General features: G+C 46.9%; 1 protein-coding gene across 1 annotated transcript in view; it reads right to left on the reverse strand.

Annotated features, from left to right (window-relative positions):
• LOC144773304 (NACHT, LRR and PYD domains-containing protein 3-like) overlaps window positions 1–27,033 on the reverse strand; it is a 123,311-nt gene that overhangs the window by 36,473 nt on the left and 59,805 nt on the right. Inside the window, exons 2-5 of the mRNA XM_078658245.1 lie at window positions 17,047–17,100; window positions 5,751–7,107; window positions 5,232–5,702; window positions 1,465–1,515 (exon numbers count right to left, since the gene is read on the reverse strand). Coding sequence (XP_078514371.1) covers window positions 1,465–1,515; window positions 5,232–5,702; window positions 5,751–7,107; window positions 17,047–17,100 — 1,933 coding nt within the window. The remainder of the gene's footprint in view (window positions 1–1,464; window positions 1,516–5,231; window positions 5,703–5,750; window positions 7,108–17,046; window positions 17,101–27,033) is intronic.

Below are 27,033 nucleotides of genomic sequence, written 5' to 3' on the forward strand. Positions count from 1 at the left end.
TCCTGGCCCTTCATAATTTTTTTACCAATACTGGTTCCCACAATCCCCACCTCTCCTTGCAATTTCGAGAAGGAGGAGAAAATCCCTTCAACCTTATTCTTAAAGGATAAGGCTAGAGACTCAAACAAAGCTGCGCTACTCTGCGTGCATGGTTTTGTTGGAGTTGTCAGTCTGGTAATGGTTCTAAAGAGTTCTCTAGAGGAGGAACTGGCCCCCTCAATTTGCTCAGCAAAATAGGCCTTTTTTGCCTCCACAAACCTTTGCTTGTAGAGAGTAAGACTTTCTTTATATTTTTCTTTCTTTGAGGGGCAGTAGTTTTTTGTTTTGCAAAAGATCAGAAAAAACATTCCCCACACCCGAGAAATACCCACATGTATTAGCAGTAAATTCGCCAACAAAGAAGGTTTATTCGGTGTTACAGGGGACTGCAAGCAATCGACCAGGGAAAAGCACAGTCATGGAACGAAGACTTCACAACGCCTACAAGATAATAAGCTCACATGAGCAAAGGGCAGTCTACTACGCTGAATCAAAGCACAGCGCAACGCAAAGCATGCTGAACGGTCCCGGTGGCTTGTTCCCTCGACAGCACTTCTAATAGTAAAAATGCAGCCAGCTACCCGAACATGAACAGAAGAGCGGGAAACAACACTCATCTGTCCGTCATATCGTCGAAAGTTGCAGGGTTAAAAAGTCTGATTAGCTGCAAAGCAGCATGCACGTATCTCCGAGCAAATGAAATTCTGTGCCTTCAAGAGACATGGGCCACCGAACCCCTAATTCTCCCAGGCTTTTATGAGATTCACACCGCAGCAGTAAAAAGCAACATCTTCGGGAGAGCAGCAGGCGGGCTCTCAATTTTTATCAATCATGCCCGTAAAATAGAGGTAAAATCACTAGCAACTAATTCCCCCAACCTGCATGCAGCACTGATCGGCGGATTTTAAAGCAACAATACCTCAATCCGACTGTTGATAATTAATTTTTATATAACCCGGCCACACAGCAAAAAAAGCAAGCACTAAAAGCATTAACTGTAAAAATGGACCACCTTATAAATAATTATGCCTCACATCTTCCAATCATCGTAGGGGATATGAATACCAGGGACTTGGGATATGGTACAAGGTAACCTCCAAACACTACAGAATCAGCACCTCTACAACAGCTTCTTTTCGAGCATAACATGGTTTCCGCCCACTCCTCCATGAAAACAGTGAACCCTCTTTGGCTTCCCTTGCCCACCTTCAGGGACAAGTCAACAATCGATTACATCTTTATCTCCGAAAAATTGCGAACACACGAGAGTGACCACAGGCCTCTGAGTGTCACCCTTGATCTAAATGGGAAATCCGCAAAACACCTCGAAACACTGGGTACCTCAACAGATGACGAGCACCATGAAGTACTGAATAGAATGAAATGGTCCACAAAATTAAGTCCAGTACTCTTGGAGTGGGTCACTCACAAAGAGCAGTGCCAAACAGATAGAAGGTCGGCATCCCCCTTGGAGCTCTGGAAGAAACTACTTGAGGATCTAAAAAATGCGCTAGGACAGGTCACAGGCAACCCCAAAGCTCAGGTCTTCCATCCACAAAACCTCTCATTACAATCAAACTCTAGGGCCTTAGAGCAAACCAAGCGGAGCCACAAATCACCACACATTGGAAATAATAGCGCTTCGCAGGGAACACAGGAAGAAAATATGGGAAATTCAAACAAATAAAATCGAGGAAGAGTGGCTGAAAATATTTAACCTTCTCAAAGAAAAGGGTCACATCTGACTTTGGAGAAATATCAGAAAACTGAGCCACACCGGTCAGAGCAAGGAAAACGGGGTGGCAGCCTCTGAGCGGGTTAAATATGTAAAGCTGCTGTATACAACATATAATATATATAATATATAATATAATATAAGACGGATACCCAAGAACAACAAATCCCTCTAGCAATCGATGAAGAGGACAAAACACCAGTTATTACCACTGTAGAGATAACCACCCTGATTAAGAAAATGAGGGCAGACGGCGCGCCGTGTCCTACTGGAGTGCCAGCGGCAGTGTTCAAAGTGTCACATGTTTTCTGGGTAGATCAGCTAACCCCACTCTTTAAGTATGCCTTTGAAACTTCCACCATTCCATCATCGTGGAAAGGCTCAATACTTTTCCCGATTCATAAAAAAGGGGACCGCACAAAACCTGAAAATTATCAGCTTGTGGCTCTTCTAGATATAGAAGCGAAAGCCATACGCCAGAGTGTTGCTGAAGGAACTAGAAACTTGGGCAAAGGATCACAACATTCTACTATTCTTCCAAACTGGATTTAGACCTCAATGCTCCACTATAGATAACATCCTAGCACTGGGTCATCTGTCCCTACGCACGACTCAGCCCTCTCAACCACCTTTGTTTTGCTGCTTCGTAGATTATAGCGCAGCTTTTGACCGAGCGGATCGTGGCAAGTTATGGAGAAATCTTACCAACTGGGGCATTCCTCAAAAGTTGTTAAAGGCTATAACTGCTCTATACGAAGGGACCTGGGTGCGTATTAAAACCAGCCAATCATCGATAACAACAAAGACAGCTCAATGGTGCCTAGGTGACCTGCAAATCAGATCTTGTAAAAGCTATAACTATTTGGGTCTCAGGCTAATGGAAGGGGCAGAACCATCAGCTAATTTGAAATAATTAAGAAGTAAGGGGGCCTGAATCATCTGCAGCTTAAGAAGTCTTAACCGAAGACTACACAGTCCGTCCACTGTACCCATCCTGAAAGTCCTAAAGGCAAAAGTAGTGCCCTCAGTCAACTACTGTCACACTACCATTCCTGGCGCCCTTACTGACTTTTTCATGAGTCACCAAATCTCGGCATACAAGAAAGTATTAGACATCTCACGACAGGCCAGGAGAGCTAGAGTAAGGCTGGAGCTGGGTCTAACTCGCCCAGACATTACCTGTCTTGGGATACTCTAAAATACTATATTAGCACCCTGCGAGCTCCAGCAATAGCCTTGAAAGCGCAAATTAAAACAATTTTTGAAGAAAGTGGATCACCATGGCATATGCAATTGACAGTGGCTACAAAATAAATTGTTAGAAATTGAGGTGCAAAACCTGGACAATTCAAACATTCCATTACCTGCATGGCAAAGAGCTGTGAATAGAGGGGTCAAGAATATATCACATGCAGGAGACCTGGAAAGCTTACATTATCAACTAAATCTCTCTTCACTGGACGCTTCCTACATAGTGGGAAAACCACAGCCTTATCTCGAACAAGCACTAATTGTCCAAACCCCAAAAAATATCACTTACATGAGGCTGCTCGCATTGCCCATCGTGGATTTTAACCAAAGCTGGGCCCATCTGGATAATTTAGCTGCATGTAGACTCTGCAATTACCATCAGGAATCCTGGCTCCATCTGCTGTGCTGCTGTCCAAAGTTAGCCAGTGAGAGGCATCGTTTGGTCATTCCAATCTGCAGAGCTCAGGGCCTTAAACGATGTAGCGAAGTCTTAGACTTGTGTTTTTCTTCAAACTCAACTCAAAAACTTGCACGACTGGGGAAATTCATAGAATTAAATCGAGCCGCACTGTCCCCGAAAATAGAGCCTCATAAAGAAAACAGTCGGCTCAGAAGTACGGGAGCCATGGACATATCTACCCATTAAAACGAATGCACTGTGCACTCAAACTGTATACCTAGAAATAGATACTGTGTTTAAGGTTTTATGCCTTACTAGGTCGTAGTAACATGCAGGGAATTTTAACTTTTTTAAAATTTCTTTTATATTGCTAGTATATTGTAATGATTTTAAGTAATCGAACAATAAAAGGCTTTTTCACATCAGAAGATAACCCTACCACTGCCTACAAATACAGCAGAAGTTAACCCTATAGCTGCCTACAAATACATCAGAAGACAGCCCTACAACTTCCTTAATAAATACAAAGACAACCCTACTGCTACCTACAATTACATAGGAAGATAACCCTACAGATGCCTACAAATACATCAAACATTAACACTATTGCTGCCTGCAAATACATCAGAAGATAACCCTACCGCTGCCTACAAATACATCAGAAGATAACCCTACCTATCACTGGGGTAACGGGGTCCCGCAGGGCTCTTCGCTGAGCCCCACACTCTTTAATATTTATGTAGCAGAATTGGCCCCACTAATTAGGAATTTTGATCTTATTCCTACCTCCTATGCCGATGATACCCAATTGGTTATCTCGACAGTGGACAAGGATATCAACTTCTTTACTAAGCTCCATGACTGTATGACTAAACTTAGTTCATGGATGAGTGAACACTGCCTGAAATTAAACTCCACCAAGACGGAAGTGATCATGTTCGGGAATCTCTTCCCGCCCTGGTCCCCTGACTGGTGGCCGGACAACTTTGCCCCCCCCCCCACACCTGTGACTAAAGCTAAAAACCTGGAAGTTATTATAGACGACAAATTGAGTCTCAAATCTCAAATATCTAAAGTGGTGTCCTCATCTTACTTCAGGATAAAAATCCTAAGGAAAATGTGTCCTTTTATTCCGCTTAAATCAAGAAATACGGTGGTGACTTCGCTGGTTTTACCCAAAATAGACTATTGTAATGGGTATATATTAATATTCAAGCAACTCTACTAAAAATCTACAAAAAGTACAAAACGCTGCTGCAAGACTTGTACTGGATATGCCTAAATATCAGTCGTCAGAATTGGAATTCAGGACTTCCATTGGTTGCCAGTTGCCCAGAGGGTAACATTTAAAGCCTTGTGCATTGCTCACAAAGCTCTCCACAAAGAAGGTCCCACATTTTTATGGGATCTCTTTAAATGGTGTACCCCAAATGGACCCTTGAGATCTTCTAACACACATCTGATGCCTATGGCCAGAATAAGAAAGGTGAACTAGGGAGGACTGAGTTTCAGCTATAACACCTCAAAGGAATGGAACTCTCTCCCACGATACTTGAGGGAAATTCCTACGCTCTTGGAGTTTAGGAAGCAACTGAAGACATGGCTCTTCTAGCTCTTTTTGGAGTCCGAAGCTGAGTAAGGAGCACCGGAAGCGCCAAGACACCTACGGGTATTTGCGTGCTATATACATTGATTATAACATATAACATAACATATAAATTGATTATAACATATCATTTCTGTTTTTGACTCCTCACGCAAAACCCATAAGCATACATATAAAATAAAAACATTTTGGAGACGTACCTGAGAGTGCAGCATTTCATTAGCCCTGGCATCAGCTCTTGGAGACCTTCGGGCTCAATTTTAACAGAGAAGTTGATTTGATGAACTCCAAGTGAATTCTGTAGACAGAAAGCAAGCGCCCTGCAGTCTGAGACATTCCTTCGTGTGATATTCCATCGTGTGTCATCCCATCTATTCCATCGTGTTTCCTGATTAGGTTCATGTAATTTGATCTCTTTCAGATGCTCTGTTGCACTTTTCACAAACTCTTCATCTTGAGTCTCGTACAAGCAGTGAAACCAATCTAGCTTATCTAGCTCATAATACTCATCAGTCCAAAAGTACTCTCTACGGATTTCCTCCTTAATCCACTTCTCTACGGCAGGTTTTACATCTGACGACACTGACCAGTAGAATCCTTTCTCCATCTGATCCAGTCTCTCCTTACTGAGGAGGCCGAAGAGGAAGCGAACTGTCAGCATCCACTGATGTCTCTGTCCTGTCAGCATCCAGTGATGTCTCTGTGCTGTCGTCATCCACTGATATCTCTGTCCTGAATAGTATTCTAATATTTGGATCACGTCTGGCCCCGGACTCCCTGTGTGCTCTGTTGTTTCATTGTCTTTCAGGACATAAAACAAAGCAGCAAAAAGCTCCTGAACGCTCAAGTGCAGGAAGCTGTAAGAGTTGTCGGTTCCGTCGACTTTGTGAAACATGTCATCGGTTAGGAAGAGAGACTGGATGGAGGGTATATCTAGACCATGTCTAGTGACGTCACAGTCCTTAAAAAATGTTTTATCCTTATAGATTCCTTCTTTGGCTAAAGCACACAGCCTCCTCAGGTTCAGATTAAAGATGCTCTGTGCGGCGTCGCTGCTCTGTGGTGTTAATAAACTGGAGAGAAAGAGCAGGTAAACCGAGGTGGTTGTTCTTAAATCAGATACACTTTCTTTTTTCTCCCTGATCTGGTTTTTGAAGGCCTTGCAGACAATCCAGGAAACAACGGGCTCAAAACACAGAGTAAAGAGAAGATCATTTTTTTTTACAATATTTAAAGCTAGTTCAGAATGTCTTATATTTTCAAAAAAATGACGAAAATATTCATTCGGATAAATTTTAGAAAACCTCAGGATTTCCACAAAGCGCTTTTCCTCCTCACACTGCGTGAGGCGCTGTGTCAGGGACCCCAAAACAGCAGGTCTTGTGGTTATTAGAATATATGACTCTGGAAGATACTCTTTCCTTATTAAACGGAGCAATGTGTTGTCCTTTGGGGATGGTTTTTTAGGATCAGTTGCCATTGGATCGTTGCCGCGTCCAAGATCATAGAAGAAGTCTATGATAAAGAGCACTTTGTGGGGCTCCGCTTCTATCTCACTCCTTGAGATGAGTGTTTGATATTTAGATGTTAATTCATATATCGGTTCATTATATAGTGCAAGGGTCTCTATGGTCTGCTCTGCCATATCCTGGTAAGGATTCCTGCATGGGATGTTAAACACATACTCAAATCTATCCTGGAAGAGTTTCCCCATCGCCCAGTCCAGTAGGATCTTCCGGGCTATTCTTGTCTTTCCAAACCCTGCGGCGCCAACGAGCACCACGGTACGAGGGGTGCGTCCATCCTCATCCGGCTCAAAGAAAGCGTTGATGCTGAAGGAGGAGAGTTTGGACCACTCATCCACTCCAGCCAGTCTTTGCATTCCATATGAAATGGTTTCATGGTGTCTCTCTTCCAGGTCCTGAGGCTTCTTTACAATGACCAGGCTCTGGTACCTTTGTTTTATTGCTCTGTACTCATCATCCCGCCGGGTTTTAGGGTTCATCCGACTGACTCCTTTAATAATCCTTTCCTTGTAGTTCTCCTTATGTTCCTCACGGAGGACAGGTTCTGGCACTGCAATGTGAATGAGAAACACAGAATAAAAGTTGTTTGTTTTTATAGCATCCGCAAGACAAACACAGGTGCATTCTTTGGGCCACGGATGCGAACGTGTTCTGTAAGGATGCGAGAAATGTTTGGAACTATAGAATTTCAACACATGACCCTATCACCATGAGTTTAGGCGAGTGGGTGTTAAGAGTCAAAAGTGTGTGTTATTGTGTGGTGTCTGTATTCATGTTTATGTGGACTTCAGACTGTTTTGTCAGTTATCCTCACACTACGGAACAATTTGAGGAAAAGTGTTCTACTGATCGGCATCATTTGTACCGGGACTCCATTGTTTTTTTCATTGCCATCTCGTGTCAAACACTTCCACACAACCCATCTGCTCGTTTCTGCTGATGCCTGGGAAAATTCTAACTGACATGACAAAAAACCATCTTGCAGCCTGCATTTTTACCCAAGAACTGTCGCATACTCAACCCCCTCTGTTCTTTGCAGTTAAACAGAAAGCCATGAGACACTCACACCCTGTAAATGATTTGTTTTCCATCTCCTGCTCCCAGCCCGGTAAACATCCTTGACCCCGTGATCAGGGTATCTGTACAATAGTCTGACTGCTGGGCCTTGATCAGGGTGATTAAACAATGACCTGAAAGACCATGCTTTGATCACACCGAGTGAACAATGATTTGTGTACCAAGCCTTGACCAGGTCGCCATCTACAAACATCGTCTGGATCTGGTTATCAACTGCAAACACTGCTCTGATTGAACAATGGACTAACAGCCAAAAGACTGGAGAAAAAATATATAAAAGGCTTGTAAGCTGCAGAGTGAAGCAGCAGCCTCCTGGGTTTTGTCTCTGACTAGCTTGGGACTCTGTTCCATAGCCCGGGCTATTGAATGAATCTGGGTTCCTCCTGCAGACAAATGCTCCTGTGTCTCCTTTTACAAAGTATGGCGGGTATGGAAGACTTGGGTGGTTCCCCTGTCGCCGAGACCCAGCAAGTGGGTTTAACCGGTTCTTCAAATGGCGCCCGAATAGGGACTCCACGAGCACGAAGGTCAGACCAGGTGGATGTGAGGAGGTGCACAGAGAGACTCTGGTGGAGGCGCACTACCCGAGGGATTCTTGCAATCCGGTAACCCGAACTATGCGCCCGCTGTTCCTCCCACCCGACTTGGGCCACATGACCGCGTTCTCGCTGGAGTCCCCTAGCAAATAATTTCTGGAGCAGGACACAGCACTACGTCTGCAGAAGAGAACTACCCCTGGAAGGTAAGGGTGGACTGATCGTCCACCAAGTCTGTGTGATTCTGTTATTGACTTTTGCAAAAGCCAAGCAAGCGAGGTGAACTTTTAAAAACCCGCTGGTGTCTGTTTTGTATGATTCTGCTGTTATTGACTTTTACAAAAGTCAAGCAAGCGAGGTGAGTTTTAAAATCCGCTGGTGTCTGTTACCTGTTTTCAAGCATGCCAGTCAGTAGTAAGTTCAAGAAATTATGTTGTTGTATGTGTACGCAGGGCTCCCAGCTGGAGGCGGCTTGTCTGCTTCCTCCAGGAGGGACCCCATGTCATATGATGTATGTTAAACTTGGCCCTTCTGCCATAAAGTTTTCCTCATTCTGGGTAAAATATACTAAACAAAGTAACGCGGAATTACAATTGCCACTTCATGGCTCCTTCGGTTACCAAGTTCTCGCCAACTTAGAGGAATAATTAATGAAAAGAAAAACGCGCCCGTCTATGTTTAAATCTGTCCAATTTTGGAGGAAAGAGCTAGAGCAGAGAGCTAGAAAGCAGAAGGCTCAAGAAAGATAAGAGGAACGAATGTCAATGGCCGACCACGCCAGAGAAAATTTACAAAATCAAATGACAAAATCGGTAGAAATAGCCGAAAGGGAGCATGGGGCCCGGGTACAAAAATGTTATCCAGCTGTTGAGGAGAAAGGAAAGGGCCATATGGAAGGGGGAGAGGAAGGTGATTCCTTGCTTGATACCATGCTAAAGAGCCCTCCTGCATATGCCCCAATGTACCCTGCCCTGATGCCTGCCACAGCCCACTCCTGCCCCCAGTGCCCCTCTTACTGTTCTCCCTGTCACACCGACCCTCCCCATCTTTCCTATGACACCGACCACGCACGCTAACCCTGTCCTCACTGCGGGAATGGCAACAAGTCCCCATCCGCCCAATCCCAGCGGCCTAACCCCTACACGCCCTTTTCCTACTTCCCTGTGGTCTACAGTTAAGCAGGATTTATATAGATTGTTGAATTCCCCACGACTGGCTTCCTTACCCTCTGAAGTCAGTTTTTCGTCCCTTCAAGAAAAAGACATATAGAAGATACAGTGTGAATGTTGGATTAATAACAGGAATATTTATACCTTCAAAGAAATGCGGTCGACCTTTTCCCAGTGGACTATTATGGAACAGACCACCTGGGCTGAGTACATGTGTACCTTGGTAATGCAAAGATTCGAGAATGCGCTCATGCAGATACCCGCCGGATTAGTGGACCTCAGGTCACAAATAAAAAGAGGCGATGTTCAGGGAGAGGGGATGTTTGGCGCTATGTCTGCTTTAATGGCTTACCGTGATATGACCGCTTTTCCCAACACCCCTCTAGAGGCAGCTATGCCAATGAGAGAGGCGGCCCCTGTCTTTGTTAACGCACTTACCGATGCCCAAAATAATGGCTTTGGGGCTGTTGAAGCACACTGGCGCAGGCTTTGGGATTCATGTTCCTTTGGAAAAGGTCAGCAGTAATGCAGTTAAAGGGACAATTACCAGATCCCCTGAAGAACCCGCCTGTCTTTTACAGAGAATTAGGTCAGATTATATCTGCAGGTACTCTTGTTCTTGAGGATATAGATTTACTTTTTGGTACGGTTGTCCCCACTGAAATTTGGGACAAGATTTGACATACTGACCATGAAGTGGCATTGGGAGGTAAATGGGCTGACCTAGAGGCTATGTAAGAATCAAGGGTAGGAGGGACTAAACCAGAAGCTGCCATCCTGACTTTGCCCGGTAAAATAATGACGTTTATGAAAACACTTTTGCCAGAAACTGTCATTAACTGAGATAAAATAATCGCCTGTTGGCAGCGAAAAAATGAGAATGTGGCTGACTTTTTTTTACCGTTTTGAGACAGAATATAAGGGACATAGTGGTTTGGATCCCCGGACCCCAGGTTCTGGCACAGTGTTTATCGATAAGTTTGTCAGTAACTTGCTTCCTGAGATCTCCGCCAGGCTTAAGAAAGTTGAAAGTACGTGGTCTGCCCAAACTATGACTGGTATCTGGGCTATGGCACAATATCACGAGAATAGGGAGAATGAAGATAGAGACAAGCAAAGTAAGAAGGTTAGGGATCTTAAGACTAAGGCCCTTCTGCAGCAGGCTTACCCTCCCCGAGGTCCCGATCCCCACAGGAATTTTAGACCACAACCCCAACCCCCTCCGAGGGCTCGCCAGTCTACCCCCTCAGACCCTCAATGTGCGGGAGCCCTCCAAACAGATCAGTGTGCTTATTGTAAGGGGAACGGCCATTGGATAGATGAGTGTCCCGTATTGGCTGAAAACATCCGAACAGGGAAGACTCGGCCTCGTGCTCCTAGGGAAGCAAGGCCGACTAGGGACAATGGCCCGCCCCATCCGCTGGATAAAGAACGTAGGCCCAGGGAGGACGCTCCCATCGGACAACGCCTGGCTAATAGGTTACTTATTACAATGATGATTATGACGAAGTTGATGAGACAGGGTCCTACCAAGCATAGGCCAGACAGGAAAGGGGTATTACCAGAGTGCAAATTCCAGTGGATCAAAGGGGCCTGTATGTTAAAATGTCAGTTGTGGGGAACTATCAGAATTTTCTTTTGGATACTGAGGCCACCAGGTCTTCTATTGCACGTCTGTCAATCCCAGAGGCACCCCTTTCTGGCAATATGCATGTCTCCGTGGGTTTTGCAGGGACTCCCGTGACCAGCCCTGTCTCTGAACCCCTTCCTCTCGATATTTGCCCTGCACATGTTGACGCTCCCTTGGTCCTTACTACAGGTTGCAGTGAAAACGTATTAGGAATGTATTTACTGAAAGATCTCTATGCAACCATATCATGTAGTTCCCAAGGTGTGTCCTTAACAATTTACCCCACCGCAGCTTCCTACACGTATCTGTCCAGTCCCCTCCCACCAGAGTTGCTGTCTTTACCTTCCTTCCTCTGGGCATCATCAGACACTGATGTGGGGTGTCTCAACATACCCCCTCATGTGGTACGCATCCAGCCAGGTGCACTTCTTCCCCGCCTCTGGCAGTATCGACTGCCCGCGAAAGAAGAAATGGCCCTGTTGACAATAATATCCGAATTGATGGACAAGGGTGTAGTGGAAGAGACACGTGGCAATATCTGTAACAGTCCCATTTTTTTGGTTCTTAAAAAGACCAATGGAAATGCTCTCTCCCCTAAAATATATCGATTCGTGATTGACCTTAACAAAATAACAATATCCCAATACCCTGTTGTCCCCGACTTTACAGCCCTCTTGACGATGGTCCCTTCTGACGCCACGTACTTCTCTGTCATAGACCTGAAGAATGCTTTTTTCAGCATTCCTATACATCCTGACAGCAGACATTTTTTTAGTTTCTCCCTTGGTGGGCGGAGCTTTAGATTCTGCCACGCCCCTCAAGGTTTTACCAAGAGCCCCAGTATCTATAGTCAAGCTCTCAAAAGTCAACTAGATTCCTTGGAACTCCCTGATAATTCCACACTATTACAATATGTTGATGACCTCCTCATTGCTGCAAATTCTGCCCCAGCATGTAAAGAAGCTACTCTCTGTTTGTTACGCCACCTTGCCCTCCAAAATCACATAGGGGCATATTACCAACAACTAGCGATAATTTTTGTCTCTAACTTGTTTAGAGACAAAAATTATCGCCGCACATCGGCGATTTTTATCGCAGATAAACCTTGCTATTAGCAAGGTTTATCGCAAATGCGATAAAAAACGGCCGCAATGCATGAATATCGCTAAAAAGTCAGCGATATTCATGCATTATCGAGCAAATGCTCTTAGCCATGTTATCCACCTCCCATTGGATAACATGGTGAAGAACTGCTCAGGGCAGGTGTTAGCTTTTGGAGATATTCGCGCTTAGCGCGAATATCTCCAAAAGTTGGTAATAGGAGATAGCGATGTTAGCGACTGTTTCCAGTCGCTAACATCTTGGCACGCCCACTTTGCATGTCATTAGTGATAAATATCACTGACATGCAAAGCGGGGCCCAAGATGGTCGCTATCTCCTACTAGCTGTCGCTAACTGGTGTTAGCGACAGCTTGGTAATAGGGAGATAATTTTATCTCAGCTTTCTTGGCTTTTAAAGCCAAAAAAGCGGAGATAAACCCCCTTGATAATATGCCCCATAGTCTCTTTGAAAAAGCTTCAGTTTTGTCAAGAGAAGGTGCCCTATTTAGGTAATCTCCTCTCGAAGGAGGGAAGGCAGCTCACCGCTGATCGTGTAGCCATTATCAATGCTATGACGGCCCCACGAACACAAAAGCAGGTGCAAGCCTTCATAGGACTAACCTCATACTGTAGACAGTGGATTTACAATTTTTCGCCCATGGTCAATCCTCTTCTTGCCCTCACCACTAAAGACATATCAGACAGTTCCTTTCCATGGACTAGAGACTAGCATGCGCAGGCCTTCCAAGATTTGATAAGGGCTCTGTGTACTGCTCCATTCTTCGGTACTCCTGATTATATCAAACAATATTTTCTTTTGGTGCATGAGGCAGACGGATGTGCATGCGCTATCTTGACCCAGGTGTTCAGAGGTCACCATCGGCCATGTGCTTATTTTTAAGCCACCTGAGATCCTGTTGCAAGGGCTCTCCCAGGATGCCTACGGGCGACCGCTGCGGCCGCCCTCATGGTCCATCAGAATGCGGGGATTGTCATGAACTCCCTCCTGACTCTGATGGTCCCCACCTCTCATCATCACTGCTCCACCTCTCATCATCACTGCTCCACCTCTCATCATCACTCCCCACCTCTCATCACCACTCCCCACCTCTCATCATCACTGCCAACCTCTCATCATCACTGCTCCACCTCTCATCATCACTGCTCCACCTCTCATCATCACTCCCCACCTCTCATCACCACTCCCCACCTCTCATCATCACTGCCAACCTCTCATCATCACTGCCCCACCTCTCATCATCACGCCCCACCTCTTACAATCACTGCTCCACCTCTCATCATCACTGCTCCACCTCTTACAATCACTGCTCCACCTCTCATCCTCACTGCCCCACCTCTCATCATCACTGATCCACCTCTCATCATCACTGCCTCATCTCTCATCATCACTCCTCACGTCTCATCATCACTGCTCCACCTCTCATCATCACTGCTCCACCTCTCATCATCACTGCCCCACCTCTCATCATCACTGCTCCACCTCTCATCATCACTTCCCACCTCTCATCATCACTGCCTCACCTCCCATCATCACTGCCCACCTCTCATCATCACTGCCCCACCTCTCATCATCCCTGCCCCACCTCTCATCATCACTGATCCACCTCCCATCATCACTGCCCACCTCTCATCATCACTCCCCACCTCTCATCATCACTCCCCACCTCTCATCATCACTCCCCACCTCTCATCATCACTCCCCACCTCTCATCATCACTCCCCACCTCTCATCATCACTGCTCCACCTCTCATCATCACTCCCCACCTCTCATCATCACTCCCCACCTCTCATCATCACTGATCCACCTCTCATCATCACTGCTCCACCTCTCATCATCAGTGCTCCACCTCTCATCATCACTGCCCCACCTCTCATCATCAGTGCTCCACCTCTCATCATCACTGCCCACCTCTCATCATCACTGCCCCACCTCTCATCATAACTGCTCCACCTCTCATCATCACTGCCCCACCTCTCATCATCACTGCTCCACCTCTCATCATCACTCCCCACCTCTCATCATCACTGCTCCACCTCTCATCATCACGCCCCACCTCCCATCATCACTGCCCACCTCTCATCATCACTGCTCCACCTCTCATCATCACTGCCCCACCTCTTACAATCACTGCCCACCTCTCATCATCCCTGCTCCACCTCTCATCATCACTTCCCACCTCTCATCATCACTGCCCCACCTCTCGCCATCACTGCTCCACCTCTCATCATCAGTGCTCCACCTCTCATCATCACTTCCCACCTCTCATCATCACTGCTCCACCTCTCATCATCACTGCCCCACCTCCCATCATCACTGCTCCACCTCTCATCATCACTGCTCCACCTCTCGCCATCACTGCTCCACCTCTCATCATCAGTGCTCCACCTCTCATCATCACTTCCCACCTCTCATCATCACTGCTCCACCTCTCATCATCACTGCCCCACCTCCCATCATCACTGCTCCACCTCTCATCATCACTGCCCACCTCTCATCATCACTGCCCCACCTCTCATCATCCCTGCTCCACCTCTCATCATCACTGCCCCACCTCTCATCATCACTTCCCACCTCTCATCATCACTGCTCCACCTCTCATCATCACTGCCCCACCTCCCATCATCACTGCTCCACCTCTCATCATCACTGCTCCACCTCTCATCATCACTCCTCACCTCTCATCATCACTGCCCCACCTCTCATCATCACTCCTCACATCTCATCATCACTGCTCCACCTCTTATCATCCCTGCTCCACCTCTCATCATCACCGCCCCACCTCTCATCATCACTGCTCCCACTCTCATCATCACTGATCCACCTATCATCATCACTCCCCACCTCTCATCATCACTGCCCACCTCTCATCATCTCTCCCCACCTCTCATCATCACTCCCCACCTCTCATCATCACCGCCCCACCTCTCATCATCACTGCTCCCACTCTCATCATCACTGCTCCACCTCTCATCATCACTCCTCACCTCTCATCATCACTGCTCCACCTCTCATCATCACTTCCCACCTCTCATCATCACTGCTCCACCTCTCATCATCACTCCTCACCTCTCATCATCACTGCTCCACCTCTCATCATCACTCCTCACCTCTCATCATCACTGCTCCACCTCTCATCATCACTGCTCCACCTCTCATCATCACTGCCCACCTCTCATCATCACTCCTCACCTCTCATCATCACTGCTCCACCTCTTATCATCCCTGCTCCACCTCTCATCATCACTGCTCCCACTCTCATCATCACTGCTCCACCTCTCATCATCTCTCCCCACCTCTCATCATCACCGCCCCACCTCTCATCATCACTGCTCCCACTCTCATCATCACTGCTCCACCTCTCATCATCACTCCTCACCTCTCATCATCACTGCTCCACCTCTCATCATCACTCCTCACCTCTCATCATCACTGCTCCCACTCTCATCATCACTGCTCCACCTCTCATCATCACTCCTCACCTCTCATCATCACTGCCCCACCTCTCATCATCACTGCCCACCTCTCATCATCACTCCTCACCTCTCATCATCACTGCTCCACCTCTCATCATCACTGCTCCACCTCTCATCATCACTGCTCCACCTCTCATCATCACTGCTCCACCTCTCATCATCACTGTCCCACCTATCATCATCACTCCCCACCTCTCATCATCACTGCTCCACCTCTCATCATCACTGCCCCACCTCTCATCATCACCGCCCCACCTCTCATCATCTCTGCCCCACCTCTCATCATCACTGCCCCACCTCTCATCATCACTCCCCACCTCTCATCATCACCGCCCCACCTCTCATCATCACTGTTCCACCTCTCATCATCACTGCTCCACCTCTCATCATCACTGCCCACCTCTCATCATCACTCCCCACCTCTCATCATCACTCCTCACCTCTCATCATCACTGCTCCACCTCTCATCATCACTGCTCCACCTCTCATCATCACTGCTCCACCTCTCATCATCACTGCCCACCTCTCATCATCACTCCTCACGTCTCATCACTGCTCCACCTCTCATCATCACTGCTCCACCTCTCATCATCACTGCCTCACCTCCCATCATCACTGCCCACCTCTCATCATCACTGCCCACCTCTCATCATCACTCCTCACCTCTCATCATCACTGCTCCACCTTTCATCATCACTGCTCCACCTCTCATCATCACTGCCTCACCTCCCATCATCACTGCCCACCTCTCATCATCACTGCCCCACCTTTCATCATCACTGCTCCACCTCTCATCATCACTGCTCCACCTCTCATCATCACTGCCCCACCTCTCATCATCACTGCTCCACCTCTCATCATCACTGCTCACGTCTCATCACTGCTCCACCTCTCATCATCACTCCTCACGTCTCATCACTGCATCCATCACCAATTCACCTCTGCTGTGACACCCATTCATTCTTCCTTCATCCTTTCACCCCCCTGCTTTACTTACACCTTCACTCCCTCAATCAGATTCATTCCTGTCACTCCACCATCTCGTGTCCAGTTCTTAACATGCATTTATTTATCTCTTCACCCCCACCTGTGCATTCATTTCTGCATCCACCCACATTCACTCACTCATTGAGCAGTGGGGATGAGTTTCAAATAGCACTTAAGCACAAACAAAATATGAAACAGCGTGTGACATACCTAAATGGGACATTATGTGGTAAGAGACACCCACATTATGGGGCGGGGTTCACTGATTTATGCAGCAACAAAAGGCATGTTTATATATGCCTGGTTTGACCCCATCAGTATCACTTTAACACCCAAATACAGTAATGAACAACAGAGGGGGGCCTGGTCACAGAGCCTTCCACTGTCGGCTGCACGGGTAGACACTTTTTAATTCACTTTTGATTCGTTAAACTCTTTAAGATTATCCACCAGATTTGGCAAATCCATAATTACCTGAACATTCATCCTTACCTGAGGCAGACCCGGCCTTCTTTGCCTCCGCCATCCTGAGCTGGGACAGGTGAGCTGCAATAAAACACAAAACAGAGAGAGAGCTTGAACCATCTTTAGATGAACCACAAGAGGAAAAGACAAGGAGACTCGGGTACCTGGAGGCAGCGGCCCCTCAGCGGGTCACTGGGGTAACATGGGACTATCTCTGCTGGTCACTGGGGTAACATGGGATTATCTCTGCTGGTCACTGGGGTAACATGGGACTATCTCTGCTGGTCACTGGGGTAACCTGGGACTATCTCTGCTGGTCACTGGGGTAACATGGGACTATCTCTGCTGGTCACTGGGGTAACATGGGATTATCTCTGCTGGTCACTGGGGTAACATGGGACTATCTCTGCTGGTCACTGGGGTAACCTGGGACTATCTCTGCTGGTCACTGGGGTAACATGGGACTATCTCTGCTGGTCACTGGGGTAACATGGGACTATCTCTGCTGGTCACTGGGGTAACAGGAGACTATCTCTGCTGGTCACTGGGATAACATGGGACTATCTCTGCTGGTCACTGGGGTAACCTGGGACTATCTCTGCTGGTCACTGGGGTAACGTGGGTCTATCTCTGCTGGTCACTGGGATAACCTGGGACTATCTCTGCTGGTCACTGGGGTAATATGGGACTATCTCTGCTGGTCACTGGGGTAACATGGGACTATCTCTGATGGTCACTGGGATAACATGGGACTATCTCTGCTGGTCACTGGGGTAACATGGGACTATCTCTGCTGGTCACTGGGGTAACACAGGACTATCTCTGCTGGTCACTGGGGTAACCTGGGACTATCTCTGCTGGTCACTGGGGTAACGTGGGTCTATCTCTGCTGGTCACTGGGATAACCTGGGACTATCTCTGCTGGTCACTGGGGTAATATGGGACTATCTCTGCTGGTCACTGGGGTAACATGGGACTATCTCTGCTGGTCACTGGGATAACATGGGACTATCTCTGCTGGTCACTGGGGTAACATGAGACTATCTCTGCTGGTCACTGGGGTAACATGGGACTATCTCTGCTAGTCACTGGAGTAACATGGGACTATCTCTGCTGGTCACTGGGGTAACATGGGACTATCTCTGCTGGTCACTGGGATAACATGGGTCTATCTCTGCTGGTCACTGGGATAACATGGGACTATCTCTGCTGGTCACTGGGGTAATATGGGACTATCTCTGCTGGTCACTGGGATAACCTGGGACTATCTCTGCTGGTCACTGGGGTAACATGGGACTATCTCTGCTGGTCACTGGGGTAACATGGGACTATCTCTGCGGGTCACTGGGGTAACATGGAACTATCTCTGCTGGTCACTGGGGTAACATGGGACTATCTCTGCTGGTCACTTGGACAACATGGGACTATCTATGCTGGTCATTGGGATAACATGGGTCTATCTCTGCTGGTCACTGGGATAACATGGGACTATCTCTGCTGGTCACTGGGGTAACATGGGACTATCTCTGCTGGTCACTGGGATAACATGGGACTATCTCTGCTGGTCACTGGGATAACCTGGGACTATCTCTGCTGGTCACTGGGGTAATATGGGACTATCTCTGCTGGTCACTGGGGTAACATGGGACTATCTCTGCTGGTCACTGGGGTAACATGAGACTATCTCTGCTGGTCACTGGGGTAACATGGGACTATCTCTGCTGGTCACTGGGGTAACATGGAACTATCTCTGCTGGTCACTGGGGTAACATGGGACTATCTCTGCTGGTCACTGGGGTAACATGGGACTATCTCTGCTGGTCACTGGGGTAACATGGGACTATCTCTGCTGGTCACTGGGGTAACGTGGGACTATCTCTGCTGGTCACTGGGGTAACGTGGGACTATCTCTGCTGGTCACTGGGGTAACGTGGGACTATCTCTGCTGGTCACTGGGGTAACGTGGGACTATCTCTGCTGGTCACTGGGGTAACGTGGGACTATCTCTGCTGGTCACTGAGGTAACATGGGACTATCTCTGCTGGTCACTGGGGTAACGTGGGACTATCTCTGCTGGTCACTGGGGTAACATGGGACTATACCTGCTGGTCACTGGGGTAACATGGAACTATCTCTGCTGGTCACTGGGGTAACATGAGACTATCTCTGCTGGTCACTGAGGTAACATGAGACTATCTCTGCTGGTCACTGGGGTAACATGGGACTATCTCTGCTGGTCACTGGGGTAACATGGGACTATCTCTGCTGGTCACTGGGGTAACATGGGACTATCTCTGCTGGTCACTGGGGTAACGTGGGACTATCTCTGCTGGTCACTGGGGTAACGCGGAATTATCTCTGCTAATTACCTGACCCTCAGGAAAATAGCAGAGATCTTTGTAAGATGTGTCTGAGGACGGGAGGCAGCCAAGAAACCTCAATATTCATTCATACGTAGACAGTTTAGGTACTGCTGGCGGAGAGCACTTACCGACAGTATAAGAGAGGCTTCTGTCAGTAGAGAGGGAGCGCTGAGTGGATTCAAGTGATGCGCCCACTGGGAACACGCAGTGCGGGGCAGCAGAAAGTGAACTATATTTCGTAGCAGCCACGGATTCTTGCGCATCAACAGAGACAGCCGACATCTGAGCGCTTCAGGTATAACTTCACTTCTAGTGCCCGGTGTCCTTCACGGGCAATGTGCGCTCAAGCGTTACTGCAGCCCAACCTGACTACATGGAAGCTGTTTTTTACCCGTTGTGTGGAAATGGGGTGTGTTATATGGTGTGGTTGTGCAACCTCACCGTGTAATTCACTTACCAACCCCTTTAGGGGTCCAGCGCTCACCTCCACCCTTGGTAGCTGTGGCACTTGAGCAGCAAGGCTTGCACCGAGGATGACGTTGCACTCTGCAACAAGTTACATTAATTTCATCCTGAGATACAAGTTGGGATTAATATAATGAGTTGTTTGATACCTCGGAGTGCCCACTTTGGTCACACTGTTCTGGCGTTACCACAGCTGAGGGTTCAGCGTGTAAACCTGTGCTCGCCATTTCACGAACAAGTCTTTCCACAATAAAACATTTGTTTTATGTGTTTTACTGTCAGGACATGTAAAGTATCATATCATTTCTGTGTCATATGTTGTGCCCTGTCTTTAGGGCTCTGTAGGTCTGCCATAGGGATGAATTACACACGTGCAGACGAAGTGGTGGCTTTGCGTCAATGACATAGTTGGGCTAGCAATGCACAACTGCTAAACTAGTCTGCAGTGACGGACTGGAGGATTTGTTTTACTTAGAGGGCCTCTACGGTGGCACAATCAGTGCTGCAAGCCCTGGGGTCGCCTCTAACATACATGGCCTGGGAATCAAAGTAACATTTACAAGGGACTTACAGGGAAGTTAGCCATTTCCAATGGGACGTAGCCAATCCTAAGACACTTCGGGGTCAGGGCCCTGGGACCGAGGTGTGGTTAGTAGAACTCAGCGCACTCTCTGAGGGTCGAAAAACCAGCAGCACCAGTTGAAAAACACGAGGATGACCATGCAAAACGCTCCATTTCTTTTCACCCGTCAAGGCCTCTAGTTCCCATAGAATTGCATTATGGAAATGTTGGTTTTCTAAGAAGTATTGCAAAGCCCAATATCATGTAAAAATGAACTCCAAAGTATTTTGAACTATTTTTTAAATCTAAAAATTGAGGTCACATGCTCTGATAAAGGTCTTGTGACGGATTAGAACTTAAATCTAAAAGGACATTCAATACGCGTATCAACATTAATGCTTGAGAGTACACAAGTTATAGGAATTGCATTGTGTGCGTATATTACAAAGCGTACAGCATCCGAGGAGTTCAGTGATTTTCTTATTCTTTCAGTTCACAGCAGTCAAGGAGGAACTATGTGGCGTATTATCAAGCAACAGCGTTAAAATTATCGCTGCTTTAGCAGGAGGAAACTGTCGATAAAGCGGCGATAATGGGCTTGATAATATGCCCTGGAGAATTCCCATAGACGCCCATGTTCTGGTGTGAACCTGGGCTTCTATGGGAATTCTGAAGGGCATATTATCAAGCCCATTATCGGCAGTTTCCTGCCACTAAAGCGGCGATAATTTTAACGCCGTTCATGATAATATGCCCCTATATTTGCCTCCACCTATGAGTGTAAAGTGGCACAGCTTGAGGTGATGTTTTAATTATGTGCATATTTAGCATGTTTTTATGTCCATTACTGTTTAGCTTTCAGGACTACTCAGTACCGACTCAAAGTGCAGGGAGTTAGTTACATATAGATATATTGACAAGGTACATCATTTCAAAATTACAGTTATCCTCACTACTCCATTGAAACGAAATTTAAGCACGGCAAATCAGATTGCTTTAAATATAAAATTATCGTAACAATATAAAAAACTGAGAGCATGCCTAAAGTGCGGTATTGGTTTATCCAGCACTTTAAGCAAAACACAGGGGCATATGTACAAGGATATGACACCACCGTAACGTTAACATTTTAATGTTAAAGCTGCTTTTTTTATCGCTATATGAATAAGTTTCTGCTAACCGCAGTTAGCAACAGTTTCTTGGCGATAACGTCAATTTCTATGATCGCCACTTTTGTTAGCGATAGCTAATGAAAATGAGATGCAAGGTAGGCGTTCCCGTGCGAAAACAGACGCTAACCCCACTTTCGATATTTACAATGAATTCCCGGTCCGGCGATACCTTCTAAAAACCCCCGCTAAGGCCCGTTAGCGACTGGTTTTTAAGACCATTGAATAGCTGGTCTACAAAATGGTGCTAAAAAGACCAGTTCATAAGGTAGACTACCCCAGACCCCTGTTTACCTACTGATGCCATGGAGGTACTACTCTTGCTGGGGGCGAAGCAAGTACCCATGGCTGTCCCCTGTGTCTGAATGTACAGAAGTTTGTCAAATGTAAAAGTGTTGATTTCTAACCACCACTCTGTCATGTGTAGAAGCATCATTATATTTTGGTAGAGTTTTGTGTCTCTTGTGCCTAGGTAGTGTTTTAACGCATTTAACCCATCTCCATGCCTTAAGCTCGTGTATAAGCTCAAAGTCCCTTTGAATCCTGGGGGTCCCTGGGGGGCAACTAGCCCACCAGGTACCTCTAGTAAGCGCCACGGAGCTGCGTTGCAGAGTGCTGTAAAAAGGGGAGTGGCCTCTTAACACCTCTCTGGAACACAGCCTCCAGGCACATACTGGAAGGACCTGGTGGGCTAGTTGGCCCCCAGGGACCCACAAGATTGTGGAGGAATTAATTCTCTAACTCAAAACGTGCCACAGGGTGTGCTTGCAGACATATCACCTTAGGCCACACCTCCTTCCTTCAGCACTGTGCAAAGACGCCCTGTATCTTTCAATACTGAGGGTCCCGGAGGGCCAAATAGCCCAACAGGTATCTCCAGTATGCGCCAGGGAGCTGTGTTGCAGACAGGTGTTCAGAGGCCACGTCCCTTTTTACACCTCTCTGCAACACAGCTCTGTGGTGCTTCCCGGAGGTACCTAGTTGGCTAGTTGGACCCTCGGGACTCTCAGAATTCAAGTGGACTTAATCTCCCAACTTAAAACGTGCCATGGGGTGCGTTTACACACTGGTGAAGGGAGGGGATGGGGCCTGACGTGATGTGTGCAAACACGCCCTGTGGCACGTTTTAAATTGGGTAAAAAATTCCACTTCAAACTTGAGGGACTATGGGGGCCAAGTAGCCCACCAGGTGCTTCCAGGAAGTGCCACTACGCTGCGTTGCAGAGAGGTGGTGCAGGCCGTGTCCCTTTTGACATCTTTCTGCTACGAAGCTCTGTGGCACTTCCTGGATGTACTACGAATTCCGATTTACTCACCTGTTATCAGGAGAGACATAAGTGCTGCATCTTTGAGCCCAGTATTGACCCTGAAAAGTAATTCTAACCATACTTACCAGTTACTTGAATTTCCTTCAATAGGCTAACATTGACTGGTTTCACTTGGAAATTCTTCTAAGTGTGGAGTTTTGGAACTTTTAAATATTCACCTAAAATCATCCGAACTTATTCCGATTTACTCACCTGTTATCAGGAGAGAACCCAGTGCTGCATCTTTTAGCCCAGCACTGACCCTGAAAAGTAATTCTAACCATACTTACCTGTAACTTGTATTTCCTTCCATAGGAATCCATTATCTGGTTTTCACCAGAAAAGTTTCTAAGTGTTGTTTCACAAACTACAAATATTCCTTAAAAATCACCTGTATAACTTAAGCACATTCTTTCAACTGTTTACTTTACAGGACATGCAGCAGTGCTGGATCCAGGATCCACCATTGAGTAAGAAAAAGTAATGAAACACTACTTACCTGCTAAGTGAATTTCCTTTCATAGGGTAACATTGACTGGTTTCACTTGGAAATTCTTCTAAGTGTGGAGTTTTGGAACATTTAAATATTCACCTAAAATCATCTGACCAACGAATTCCGATTTACTCACCTGCTATCGGGAGAGAACTCAGTGCTGTATCTTTTAGCCCAGCACTGACCCTGAAAAGTAATTGTAACCATACTTACAAGTAACTTGTATTTCCTTCCATAGGAATCCATTGTCTGGTTTTCACCCGAAAAGTTTCTAAGTGTCTATTTTTACAAACTACAAATATTCCTTAAAAATCGCCTATATGACTTAAACGCATTCTTTCAACTGTTTAAAGGAGATGCACCAGTGCTGGATCCAGGATCCACCACTGAGTAAGAAAAAGTAACGCTACCACTACTTACTTGCTAAGTGAATTTCCTCCCATAGGATAACATTGGTGATTCTATGTGAAAATTGTTCTGTCAACTTTTAAAATTCAATAATATTCCTTAAAAATCACTACTGTAACCAAAACGCTTTAACTCAACTGTTTACAGGAGATGTCCCAGAACTGAATCTAGGATCCAGGCCTGTGGTTAGAAAAGTAATCCATAAAATAACTAATTGCATTTAACTATAAATTCACATTCGGCTCAATGTTGCATTGTGTTTGAAATTGTGTTGCCCATTGCAACAACTGTAACTACTGTACTTAAAACTTTATTGCCTATTTGCAAAGTATTTAAAAACTACAGTAATTAATTCTGAGAAAGTATATTTTGTAATGTAATGTATAAATGTAATTATAATGTAATTTAAAAAATAAAATATCTAAAAATAAATAGTTTTAAAAAATTTAGTAAATCATTATCATAAAAAATAAATATAAACATTTATACATTTAAAAATTGTAATTTACAAAACCTTTGAAATTCACTGAAAAAAGCATAGGTTTTAGATATGTTATAGTTAGGAATTAGTATTTAAAAAACCTTAGAAATTCACTGAAAAAACCATAGGTTTTAGGGGTGTTATAGTTAGTTGGACATTTCACTCGTACAAAACCATTGAAATTCCTCCGTTATAGTTAATTGTACTAACTATAACTCGCGCGCCCACAATCTACTGCTGATGATGTCACATATTACATCATTCATGACATGGTCAGTGACATCACTGATGACATTACTGATGACATCCCAAATGACATCACTGATGACATCACAGATGACATCTTCCAGTGAATGTGGATTGGTTTGTTATTTAAATATGTATTATATATATATAGCAATCTGCATTGAAGAATGAGTGGATATAAAAATATCTGGATAGAGGATCGCCCGAGGCTTCTTTTTTAATGTGTGGCCCCCCCAAGCCCCCAGAAACCGCCAATCCCTGGGGCTTTTATTAAGTATTTTGCGGGGCACACGGCCATGCCCCGGGGGATGGGGACCACGGGGCCTAAATTGACCTTGGGAGAGGTGCTGCATGGCCCCATTCCTGATTTTTTTTTAATAGGGAAAAAAAGAGTAGGCCCTGGGGGATGGGGTCGCCAGGGCCATACTTAATGTAAAAGAAGGGGGGCCACACAGCCCCCTTGCAAAATTAAAAAATAAATCAAAAAACCCAGCGTCGTTGTAAGGTCCCGCCACCTGCCTGCAGAACTCGGCAAACGCGCCCGTGGCACGTTGTAAGCAGGGGAATTAATTAAGTCCCCTTCAATCCTGAGGGTCCCTGGGGGCAAACTAGCCCACAAGGTACCTCCAGTATGCGCCAGGGAGCTGTGTTGCAGAGAGGTGTTCAGAGGCCACGCCCCTTTTTACACCTCTCTGCAACGCAGCTCTGTGGTGCTTACTGGAGGTAGCTGGTGGAATAGTTGGCCCTCAAGGACCGTCAGCACTCAATGGGAATTAATCCCCTAATGTACATCACGCCAGGGGGCGCGTTTGCAAAGTGGTGCAGGGAGGGGGCGGGCCTGACATAGCACGTGTGCAAACGCAGCCCCTGGCACATTGTAAATTAGGGGATTAAGTCCCCTTCAAGCCTGAGGGTTCCTGGGGGCGAACTAGCCCACCAGGTACCTACAGTATGTGCCAGGGAGCTTGTTGGCCCCTAAGGAGGACCCTCAGTAGTGATGGGGACTTCAGTCCCCGACCAAGATTGCCCCATTAGGAACATTTGCAGAGTCTGCAAAGAGGGGGCGGGCCTCTGGTGACATGGCATCTTTTTTTTCTGCCTTCTTTTAGGAAGGGGGCTATATGGCCCCCCTTCCCTTAATACTTTTTGGGCCCTGCGGACCCCTGACCCTATTTTAATTAATTTAATGGGAAGGTGGTCCTCCTCTAGAGACTGATTTTGGCCCCGGGGACCACATCCGGGTGGTATGGCCACTTGTAAATGTGTAAATGTAAATGTACAGGAATTTATATAGCGCAAATCACCAAGCGGTTTCTAAGCGCTTGCTTAGGGAACCCGTCCTGGTATTCCCCTGTGAGATAACCCCGGCAGGGTATCCGCAAGGTGAAAGCCAGGCATCCCGCCGCGAGGGGCTGTTGTGGAGATTCAGCAAGCTATTGCCCAGAGTCGCAGAGTGTGAACCCTTGAATCGAGTAGGCACCGGAGCGAGAATTGTTGAGTCCATGGACATTTTTTTAGGACTCAAGACCCCACCGAGCCAGGAATTGAACCCTGGTCTCGGGCTGACCTCTGCTCCCAGGTCTGCCTCCTCTAACCAGTAAGCCACACTTCTCCACACTTCTATTTTTTTAAACTACATTTAAAGGAGGAGGGCCAAGTAGCCCCCCTCCTGAGGCCATTGATTTTGCCTCTTTTTTTAATAAAATCATATTTTATTTTGAGGGAGGGGGCAGCATTTCCACCTCATGGGCAATTTCCGGCCGGGGGGATCCCATTCCCAGGGTCATGGCCTCCGTGTTGGGGACCGCAGGGGAATCCTTGATGCTCCTGTGGTCCCTGCCAGCTGTCCGCCTCCTGCAGGAGCCGGCATTGCTTTTGGGAAAGGAGAGCTGCTAAAATGCAGCTTCCTTCACCCAAAAGTAATTCTGCTCCCGCCTCGCCATAGCAAAGGTTCAATGTACCGGGGATGAGCACCCCGGGACATTGCTGGAGCTAGCCCTGGGGGTGGCAGTCCCCAGGCCATAAAAGGCTCCTGAAAGGGGGCTGAATGGCCATAGTGGTGGTCCCCGGGGCCAGGGTTCCGCTACAGACCCCCGTATTTTAATTACTCAATGGGGAGTTTCATTTTATTTGCTGTTGCCCCGGGAAGGTAGTGGTCCACGGGGCTGCGGGGGCATGATGCCCCCACATTTAAACATTGAAGCCACGCTTTATCAAAATTAAAAATCCCCGGGAGGTGGCGGTCCTCCGGACTGCGGGGGTCTGCGTGGCGCTAGAGGGGGGACTCCCTGCAGATGCCTGCGTTCCTCTCAGGAGGCACTGGTGGGGGCCTCGGAAGTGGTGCAGCAGACCAGAAAAGGGCAGTGACCATTTGAAGGATGACCGGTGCTAGGCCCTCGCCACGGAAGCGGAGTCGGTGAGGGCCCAGGTGAAGAGCTCAGGTGCTCATTGGACACTGGATCTGAGTATTCTTCCCAGTGACCTGCGGCCTCCCTCTTGGGACCCGAAGGGCTGAGGCTG

The sequence above is a fragment of the Lissotriton helveticus genome, chromosome 8 (assembly GCF_964261635.1).
Source record: "Lissotriton helveticus chromosome 8, aLisHel1.1, whole genome shotgun sequence".
Lineage (NCBI taxonomy): Eukaryota > Metazoa > Chordata > Amphibia > Caudata > Salamandridae > Lissotriton > Lissotriton helveticus.